Source organism: Cariama cristata, unplaced genomic scaffold (genome assembly GCF_000690535.1).
Source record: "Cariama cristata isolate BGI_N322 unplaced genomic scaffold, ASM69053v1 scaffold2512, whole genome shotgun sequence".
NCBI classification, from domain to species: domain Eukaryota; kingdom Metazoa; phylum Chordata; class Aves; order Cariamiformes; family Cariamidae; genus Cariama; species Cariama cristata.
In genome coordinates, this window is record NW_009604392.1 from 112,485 (window position 1) to 123,710 (window position 11,226).

General features: G+C 40.9%; 1 protein-coding gene across 1 annotated transcript in view; it reads left to right on the plus strand.

Moving 5' to 3' along the window:
• Positions 1-11,226, plus strand: part of PKHD1 (polycystic kidney and hepatic disease 1 (autosomal recessive)) — a gene marked incomplete at its 3' end in the record, with an annotated part of 174,336 nt that overhangs the window by 56,153 nt on the left and 106,957 nt on the right. Inside the window, exon 34 of the mRNA XM_009695590.1 lies at positions 4,084-4,234. Within this exon, the coding sequence (XP_009693892.1) occupies positions 4,084-4,234 (151 nt within the window). The remainder of the gene's footprint in view (positions 1-4,083; positions 4,235-11,226) is intronic.

Genomic DNA, 11,226 nt, shown 5'->3' on the forward strand with positions numbered 1-11,226 from the left:
CCCTTCCTCTCTCCAAGCAGTTTCATGAGTAAAAAGTCACAGAGAAAATTCAGCAGGCTGTGCAGTATTTACTCAGCAAGGCTGCTCAGGCACTTACTCAAGGCTCAGGCTTTGCATATCCAAGGCCGTTTCCCAGGAGTATAAATTGGTACCACTGCCTTTAATGGAGCTGTGGGAATTTGTACCTGCAGAGCAGTTACTTCTAGGAGTAAGAGGGAGATCTGAATTAAGGAATAAACAGATGAACAGAACTTACCAAAAACCACTAAACAAACAGAGAATTAGAATATGACTGCAATGCATTGCCCATAATTTGCTATATATGTTGAATCCATTTGTGGCTGGGGCATGATGGTGTGGTCCACGGATTTCCATGGAATTACAGAGATTTGGTCCTCATCTTTATCTGGTCCTTATGACACAGCTGGCATTGTGTCACCAGAGGGAGTTCTGGATGGTCTGTGTTTAGGGAAAAAAAAAAACAACTGGCATTTACTGAACAAAGACAGCAAGACACGAGTTGCATCATTTAACTTGTTTAAAAAAAAAAAATCACCAAAAAAAAATGGTTTCCACAGGTACACCTGCTTGTCAGTCTGTTGTTTCCTCCACACCAGCTTTTTAAATTTGACCTGGGTTTCATAAGGGGTGGACATCTTAAGAATTCAGAAATTCTTGTCAGTTTTGAGAAAATCTGCATTAGGAAGAAAGAAATTATTTTCCTATTGAGGGAGAGGAAGGCAGAATTCTGCCCTGATCTGTTATTTGCCAGCAAACTGCAGACCAGATAGGAGACACGTACAGTTGGCCAATTTGACATGTCCAGAGTCACCTTGTGCATTGATAATATCCTGCAACATCCCAGGAGGTAGGGAGGACAGTTTCGTTGGGGGAGACAAGAGTAGGGAGTCTTACAGGGGGAAAAATAATCCTAATTAAACTGAATTTCATCAGTTTTATTGCTCCCAAAATGACTTGTTTCAAAACAAGAAACTGGAGGAGCCTTGCCCTGTCTAGTTGAACTTTGCTTTCCTTTTACTCGCATCAGTGTAACCTCAAACCAGGTAACCTATAAACGTGAGAATGACAGGGCAACCCAACATCTGTCTCTTTGCTTTTTTGCTTCCTGTTCCCTGAATATCAAAACTGTGCTCAGTTCTTTACTGATAAAAAAATGCATCTGCAATGAGTCTATTCCTACGATTATTTTTCTTCTTGCTCCTTTTCTTGGTTTGGGCTGCTGCTGTGGAGGGAAAAGTCATGCAGTCCATTTGCTGACTGCTTCCTTACTATTTTTCTCTGTGTTTTTGTCCAACTAAATGTTGGACAAAATGTGAATGTCCCAGAGACGGGGTTTATTATTTCAGGGAATCCTAACAGGGAGATATTTCTGAATCGAATCAATCAACATTTTCTTACCTACTATTTTCCTATTCTTCCAACTTCTTCAACCTCTTTGTTGTTGTCATTAACTTTTCCCCCTACTGCGCTCATGCTTGTCTAGTATTTAGAAATTAAAACTTGGGCTGCTGAGGAATTTTTCAGAGTGCTGATGTTTTTCCTGGTGAATCTATTTCTAAACTGTTTCTCGCTGAAGGGGAGCAGGGGTAAAAAAGATTGATTTCAAGTGTTTCCTGATCTGAAAAATCTGAGGAGAAGTAGAGGAAGAGAGTTTAAAGTCATCCAAATTATCTATTTCAGAACTTTTGCAAGCATTTTCTTCAAATTTCAGTTCAGAAAAATGTTTTATTTCAAAATATTAATGGAATTTGGAGCAGAGATTTAGAAAATTAAAATGTTCAAACTAGAAAAGAACTATTTTGGGAATTCCTGAAATAATACACATTGATTGCTGTAATTAATAATAGTAACTAATAAGAACAATAACAAAAAAAAATATGCATTTGAGTTCCGTGCAAATTTCAAGAGTTAAGACATTCATCTGAGGATGGGGACAAAACTATTGAAATCATTCCTGGCTTAACTGTATATTAAATCTCTCCTGTTCTTTCTTACTAGTTTTACAGCGGTTTGGATAAAGCTTCTCCTAATCTAGCCTGTACTATAGCCTATATTTTATGGACACATAATGGCAAATACAGATTCCTTAGAAGAAGTACAAGTCTTGCCATTAACAACACTGGTACCAAGATACATCCCTGAATCCCCTTTAATCAGTCACCCATTCTTTTCTTGCATTTCCTTTAAAAGCTGCAATTTGTTAATAGTTTTCCAGTATCAAAGTTTTGGGATGCAGTTACTACAGGACAGGAAGAACTGGCTCTTTGCCTACAAGAAAAGCTCATTAAATTTTTCTAAAAAGATGTGAACAACCACTCAAAGGTCCTTGTATTGACTTCAGCGCCCAGCAAATTGGGCCCATGCCCTGCATCTAGCCAACAACAACCCCCTTCTGCCTTTAAAACAGTTGAGTTATTTAAAAGATGCAGCTTTTTCTTGTAGCATTAAAAAGAAGTATTATGCGATCTTGAAAGATAGCCCAGTCCATTGAATTATTGTACAGGACAAGAGCAGTTCTCAAAGTGTTGCTATCAAAAGCAAGTGTAGTTTCCTACGGCTGGCTTTTGATTATCGATACAGCAGAGGGAAAGCTTCATTTTAATATAGAAATAAAAATTCACTGTTAAAAAGGTTCAACTACTTGCAGAAGCTTTTTTTTTTCTTTCCCCATTTCTAATGTGGCTGCTTCCTTTAACACTTAACCCTCAAAAAGGGCAACAAAACAAATATCCCCTGAATACACTGTCAGAGCAGTTCTTTGCTTGTACGGTAAGCTGTCGCATCCAGCATGGTTTGAGAACTTCAGGTTCATCAAACCATCCTGATCGTCATCTTCCCAACAAAGCTCTGAGAGCTGGGTTTCCAATTGGTTCGATTTTGGTAGAACTTAGGCTCCTAATTCCGGCACTTTAGAAAATCCTGTTAGATGTGGCTTTCAGGAATCTGAAGACCTCCGGAAATCCTAGTCCTACCTATCTGATCCTCTACTTTGTTGAATAAATCACATTACGTACTCTATCCTTTCTCAGCTTTTCAGAAAAGTGGTATAATTTCTGAGCTATGTCAGTGTCGCTATAACTCATCCCCTTTCTGTTCTCCTTTCCCACAAGTCACAGGTGTGTATTCGGTGGTGGGGAGGGGAGAGGAGGAAGAAGGAGCGATGGCCAAGGAAAGAATGAGAAGTGACATTGGATTATTCTGCCCTGATCCAAAGCCTGTAGAAGTAAATTTGGAAGTTTTCCTCTCATTTTGATGGATGCTGGATCCTATAGCTCTCCATAATGAAATGCTACCAAAGGCGGCAGCTCTCAGCGGCAAGACCAAGGAAAAAAAATGTTTCTTCCCCATCACCTTTTCTATTACTTCTTCCCCCTGATCAAGGGGAGGTTTTAGAGCAAATGTCTGTTAGTATAACTGGCACATATATCGAATCTGCTTAGTCTGGGCTGTTAAGTAAGTTTAATTAATTTACTAAGTTAATGTTCCAATGCTAGCAACAAAGCATCATTGCAATCAGCTGGGTAGCAGGAATTGGAACCCCTAAATGAGCTCATTTTTTCACAGTTGGAATTAGGGACCAGTTAGCCAGTTGTGTGGTTTTTCCAATTTCTCCACTTGCCCTAGGGGAGTTGCAAGTTATTCATTCCCTATTGCTAAGTGTGAGTAAGATAGGGAGGGGGGAGACACGAACAAACCCTACTCCATGTAGGAGTCCATCTTTGATCCTAACACTGCTGATTCCGTAGCTGTTGTCTGCACTTATCTTCCTGCCTTGGTCCTAGAATGGCATTTGCTACTATTTGTAATAGTTTGGGGAAGCAGAAAGGCATCACTGAGAGATATTTACTGCATGTATTTTCATCCTGACTGTGTGCAGATAAAGGGGGGAAAAACAAATAAACAATAAAAGAATGGAAACAAAATTACAGAAATTTGCAAAGTTTGACAAATGGTGGCCAGGAGTTGCCACAAGCTAATGGCTTGCAATGATTAATAAGAGTAAAAATAATTGCATTTCATTAAGATTGATGACACCCCATTTAACCTCCCTTCTCGTTTCAGCCCTAAAGTGGAAAGAGATGAAGTTCTCATCTATAATAGCTCCTGTAACATTACCATGGAAACTGAGGCAGAGATGGAGTGTGAGGGAGCTAATCAGCCAATTACCGCCAAGATTACTGAGATATGGAAAAACTGGGGCCAGAACACTCAGGTATAATCAAATCTTTTTTACAGACTGATTCAAACAGCTTAAAATTAAATTTGTAATATTGTGTACATTTAAAGGGGGCAAAGAAAAAAAAAACAATTTAGGCTGAGCAGCAGCAATATATAATATTAAATGCTTTCCAACTTTGAATAGCAGTTCTAATGCGGTGCAGCTGAATTAATGGTTAACTATGGTTAATCATGTATTTTATGAGACATAAACGAGCTTTACCTTATTTTCTGGGTAATATATATCTTTTTAACACTCTTTTTTATATAAATTCTAAGTCTATTCTAAAAGTGTTATTTTCTGTTACTTGAGCAGAAATCTTAGCCATGAGGTAGTGTTTCAGCTCTCTGGCAGAGACTTAGCGTCCAGCATTTGTGCAGCTCTGGTTATATTTGGGTTTTGCTCCTCTTCAGTATCTGAAGTAAAATGGGACAGTCTTCCCAGTGCTATCTGTGGGTATAGCAAGAAGAAAGACATATGCAAAGAGTTCATGATAAAAAACGATGACTCTGAACTAAAATTATTATAAGAGTCTGTATCTAAAAATGTTTATTACCAACCTAAAACATCCTTTCAGAGTCATCACGGTGTGGCAGAGATTTTGGGACTGTTGAGCTGTATACTGGGTTGTGCCACCTGTGAGAACAAATTCAGAGGGGTTGCATATTTGGTGAAGATCAAATATCCATTTGTCACCATCCTTTCCTAAATGAGCAACTCCTGAGAAGTGATCGAGATTTACCACATACAGGGCAGTGCAAGTGGGAAGAGTTACACACCTGACATGATAAAAACCCAATGCTGTTTTTTATCTATTAAATCAAATTATCATGTGGTCTTCTTCGTATGGTTAAAACCTAGGAAACCGAAGTTCGTTTGCTCTGAATTGATGTTAAAGCTACCGTGGTAATTTCTAACTCTGCTATCTGCAATGACATTTCCTTTATTCCACCACCCCACCCCAGAAGTAGCTGCAGTGTCCTGGCAGAGTAATTTTGCCGTGTTTCTAGCATCAGATTTTAGAACTTTTGCTAAGAGTGTCTCAATATTTGCCCTGTAAGTCTACCTTACATGTACGTTGCTGTTGCAACTGAGTATCCTAAAATACAATTGCTTTCCTTCATTCCGTTAAGCCTGTCCATGCTCTGTGAAGGAGTGTCGCATGTAGCTTTTTACCTATTAGTGTTCACTTGCTAGTCAGCCTTGCTAGTTGTGTTACCAGAAACATGCCCAGGTAAGGACAAAACCAAGCCAAAAATGGTAACTACTCCTTCTATTCATATTTTCCTTCCCGAATGTGATAAGGGCATCCCTACAGCCCTAAAGCCTGGGCTGCGGTGTAGAAGAGCTATTACCTACTGCTGGCTGTGATCTGAATAGCTCGCCTGTGTCACAGGTCCTGTAGCCTCAGTAATGAGATGATGACAGGTTGTGTTTTGACTCGGATGGGAGCGAGAATAGGAAGAAGTAGTGAGGTTTGTCCCCGTTATGTTTTTTCTGCTCAAAGTGGGGAAAATCGAGGAAGTCCTAAGTGTGCTGAATGAATAAACTCATTCAGGGAGAGCAGGATGAAACCAGCAGTGCTTTTAGATCTGGGATTTGCTGGTGCTTAATGAACCCAGCGGGCATTTGGAATCATTTTATCCCTCTTCCCAAAACCGGTCTGGGTGAGCAGAGGTGGATGGGTGGGGAGTTCAGATAAATGGTTTCAATTTTGGTCCCTTTCTAGCTGACAGCATCCTGTTAAGATTTACGACCTGGTGCAGCATATGCATGCTTCACTGTAGAGGTTTAAATCATGTCATGTGAACTGGCCTTACCTTTCCAGTGGAAATAATGGTCCCCAGGTTCAGCACCAAGCAGTCAGATGCATTAATAGCACCACGTGCCTTAGGATAATGGTGCTATTAGCAGGCAGCACAACTCTGTGTACAAGTAATGGGACTGCATCTCTTTATAATAACATCTGGCACTTCTATTGCACTCTTATGCAAGGATCTCAAAGCACTTCATAAAAAATTGGCCTGATCTGTAGCTGTTCTCAGCATAGCTATACTGCTCAGTGTTTTGTTTTCTGCTTACTCTTCTGCCAGCTGAGCAATGCCTGGGCAGGCTGATCACTCAGCAGCGTCTTAGCAGAGCTGGGCTTTGTGGGAGGGTTGGGGCAGAGATGATTAGATGGTGATGGAGCAGGATTAGCTCCAGGATATCATTGGAAGTAAAAGGAAGCATTGCAGAAAGGCTGACAGAGGCTTACATTATCAAAAGCGCAGAATGAACGGGCGTTGGCAAGAAAAGAGAACAACCTAGTCTCAGAGCAGAAAATGAAATTTAAAAAAAAAGTAAAATGTTGATTCTGGGAACTTGAGTCTAAAAGGATACAAGCTTTAGGTTGAAGTAATTTTTTCTTCAGTCTTTATAAGACATTAGATAGGACCTGTCTGAAATTCTCAAAATAATAAGGAAGAGATTAATGTGATTAGTTGGGATTTGGTAGTTTGGAAATGAGGTGAAAGTAGACTGTGAATGTGAGAAGGTTTTGCAGCAATCTCCTGGTGGGAGAATGCCAGGCAGAAGGCTCCAGAGATGCCTGGGAAGGAGCATGGTGGGTGTACAAGAGAGACTGGGTGACGTGACATCCCCAACAGCAGAGAACCAAACGCCAGTGAGATGGCGTTCACTTCCAGGTCTGTGTTTCTGTGATGCTTTTAGTAACCCTTTTACCATTAGCTCACAGATACGACCTAGCAACCTTGAAGAGAAACCCATGCATAAGGATCCTGGTGTATAGCCAGTGGCAGAGGCATGCCCATCAGCTTAATCTGCCTTCTTTGACCAGCGGGAGCCTAGAACTGGAAACAGTCCATTTTTTCTCTTGCCTGACTCTGCAGGACAGCATCCAGACAGTGAATCCACCCTGGATCTGTGTGTCATCTGTACTAAAAAATTACATTAAATGGCTATTGCAACTCTTCCAGGAATCGGACCTTAGCCATGCTTGTTGGGTTTTGAATAACAAACAATGTGTTGCCATTCCTCCATTTTTCTGGTCACATCCAAAGTATATTATATGCATTCCCGTGGTGTTCCCCCACCATCTGTTTAAATTGCAAGTGCTTATGTACACCAAGGACACCAAAATTATCTGAAGAGATTAGCAAACGCCACAAATGTTCTTTATCAGTGACCTAATGAGGTGGTTGTCCTTTGAACTTCTCTTATTGTCTTAGATATATAGAAACTCCAAGTACTACAGGATCGTTGTACCTAGATACAAACTCTTCATAGGTGCATTTTTTCCCATTTATTTAATTCCCTTTTTCTCCTGATAAATACATATAAAGATCTATTTTAATGAAAATTAAGAGCTTAACTCTAAATACCTTAGTTTTTGGATGACCTGCATGAGATGGCTAAGCTTAATTCTGCAGGGAAGAGAGCTCTTCCGCCTCTGATTTCAACACAATTCTGCTTGAAAACTGGTCTATAGTTATCAAAAATTAGAAGGTAATTTTTTTGAAAATACTGTCTGTCCTATTCATGTTGTGCATGTTATTCTCTTGGGTCAGACACTTGAATTTGCTGTCTAGGTTGAATTCCTTTGAAAAGTTTTGGGCAGAATCCTCAAGAAAACAGCTGTTTTTTCTGGGAGTTTCAAGCTGCTGGCTGGAACCTGTGAGGTGCATGGCAGGCTTCATGAAATTTGAGTTCACCAACACTGACTTTTCCTGGTGTCTGCTCTGTGTTCCACCATCCCCTAGAGAATAGCTTTTTTCTTTAGAAACAGATTTAGGCCCTTGCCTCACTTTGTATTTGAACTATTTTACTCCATATGACTTAATTAGGTCACGTGAAGTTAGCAGCAGGCCTCTGCCCCACTGTTGCATTCAACATCATTAGTGTTTGTAACTTGCTCCTTTATTATCTAAGGAAGAGTTGCAGAATTATATTTATATCAGTATATAATGCAACTTAGCCTACCGAAAGTAAAGAGGGGAAAGAAAAAGGGAAAAAAAAAATCCAACACTGATTGTATATCCCACAGGACTTAATTAGTTCACAGTTTCATGATACACTGGATAATGGGAAGATATGAATTAAATAATAAAAGGGAAAAGAAAAGTTCTAATGCTCACTCAGTACCTGTCCACTTCCACCTTGGCTGCATAATGAGATGTCAGCTACCGTGACACTGATGAGACATGCAAAACATACTGATAACACACATAAAGGATGCTCATGGGAGGGTTTGACCAGGCTTGGATATCTCTCAACCTATTATGCTTAGTGAGCCTTCAGATTATTATTCCGGATCACTGGACCAGACCTAATCATCATGCAAGCACGCTGTTTGAGCAGTGTTTCCCTGCTCTGACTCCCCCTGCTCTCCTGGCCCAGATGGGTGATATAATGTTCATCGGAGGGCAGATGCCATGTATATTAAGTCAGTCGTAGGGAAGCTGAACTGGTATACTAGTGAATTCTCTACAACCCAACCCTCGAGGGGTCCCTATTAAGAAATAGGAGGCTAATAAAAAATAACTTGCTAGATAAAAATGCCATCCTGGATTATGGCTCTGCCTGGGTATGCTGTGCTGCCTTTAGTTTGTTTTTAAATAGGGCATTAAGGGAAGGTCTTGAGATTTAAGCATTAGCTTAGAGTATTGAGGATCAGTGAATTCTCAGCTTGGTGACTGATTCTGGGATAACTACTTTGTTCACTTCTCAGCCAAAAAAAAAAAAAAGGAAGGAACAAACCTCACAAAGGCTGTGTCTGAGATGCACAGTCACCTAAGAGACCCTTGCTGTTCAACTTCCATTTAACATAATCAGGACTAGCTCTCCAAATCCCTTGGATTCCTCTGCAGATCTTAGAATCACTCCTTTCCTTCTCCCTCCTCCCATTTTCCCCATTTACCATCTCTCTGGGTGCCACAGTATTTGGAGGTGAGGAAGGAGATGAGATAATGTTGCCCATTGGAGATATTTCGTACTTTATAAAGGTGTCAAATCCTAGGCATTTTTTTGGTAGGCAAAAAAGGCTCTCTGGAAGCACAGAGCACTCCGGACATACGGGGATGTTTTACTTTATTATTCGCAGCAGGACTTTTGCCAAGTCTCTTGACCATGTTGTCCATCTGTGAGGGGACGTGACTCTGCCTTGCAGGTCCAGCAGGCTCTGTGCTCTGTATGGTAGATGCACAATGCTCTTTTACTCTTGGTTTAGTGCCATCCTCGTGTTGTGTGAATGTTTGATGGGTACATTTTTGAGGATGAAGGGCTCATAGTTGATTACACCTGCTTGCAAACGTGTATGGGCTTGCAGTTTATGGTCAGATAGCTTTAAAAGTATCTTCTGTTTAAAAAAACCCAATAATTTCAATAGGGTACCTGGTGCCTAAGGGTGAAGATGGGGTATTGTCCTTCAAGTTTCTTTGCCTTCGGAGCCCTGGCATACTCTAATTCCTACACTGTCTCTCTTTGGTGCGCTTTGGCCATCTATCTCCACCTGTCCTCCATCTCCTATACACCTGGAGCACCAAACAGTAGCAGAGAGGGCAAAGAATCCTCTCTCTGCCTTCTGTGGTGTTCCCCTTTGCTGTGAAGCTCATGAAGAAAACCACTACAGTAATCTAAGAGTGGTTAAGCAGGGTATGGATGAAACATGCTGCCTGCAAGGATGGACGCATCCTGGTCTGAGGATGAGCCCATAAATGAGTCCTGACACCGTGTGCTAGTAGAGATGGAGCAGTCAGGTTTGTGCTTCCTTCCCCTTGGTGCAGGGGAAGAAGTTCCACCTGCCCTGTGTCTCCCTATTGTGGAGATGGATGATAAAGGGTGCTTCAAGAGTGGCGTTTCCTCTTCACCCTCCTTACCTTGATCCAGAAAAGTTTACGGGGGAAGCAACAGAGCAGATTCTAGCTCGATATGTAGTATTTTTGTAGGGGTTAGTAGAACAGCTTCCCTCCTCTCAACTTGAGGGAGAAATTATAATAAAATATGATATTTCATTGCTGTATATCCCTTTAGATACTGTAAAATACCAGATCCCCTTATTTGGCCATAGGGATCAGATCTTGCAGAGGCTGGGGAATAGTTTCCTTTAACTACAGCTTATTAGGGAGCATCCTGATAGACCTAGACATTATGGTGTCTTGGGCTTCGAGTAGGGCTCCTGGGTGCTTTTGGGAAATTATCCAAAACCAACCATGTCACACAGGATGGGATGTCAGGAGTAGGACAAGATGAAACTCTTCTAAAAAAGTGTGTGTGTATTTTTCATAAATAGGTGCTTTCAACAGCCCTACAAGCCCACCCTTGCATCCCCACATTCTCTAATTTCTTAACCTGCTAGCTTGGTCGTGATGTTATTTTCAGAAGGGAGTGGGGAATGCAATGAAACCGACCAAGATTTGCAAACCTCACAGAAAGGAAGTGGAGGAGTCCATAATAATCTAATAAAAATAAAACCACAAAGCCAGTCTTGGGGTGCGGATGCTATCAGAGCAGAGAGAGGTACCATCTGCAAGGTTGTTAAGATGTAGAGAACCAAGATGGCCTCCACAGTAACCACAGGCAATGTGAAGAGATAAATGGTTGACCTGAGCCTGTGTCAGGCTAGGATTGATGCCACTATCAGCCCTAGTGCCTTTGCAATGATTTTTTAAAAAATCTCTGATAGAGTGTGTTATCTAGTTACTGGCATGAGGGCAATGGCCTAGAGGCAGCGAGGAGGAGGGGGAGGAAGAAGGAGAGGAGGAGAGAGAGAGAAAGGAAAAAAGGTCATTCCAGGAGGACAATCTCTGTTGGACTAAATGAGAAAATAAGGGCCTTGCTCTGAAGGGGGGAGGTAAATAAATAAATAATAAAAAAAGTGGCTGCTAGGTGTGTGAGAAAAGGATAAGCGAAATTGCTTCTCTTTCTTCCTTTGTTTTTCTTTTTTTTCTTTCTTTTTTTTTTTTTTTTTTTTTTTTTTTTTTTTTTTT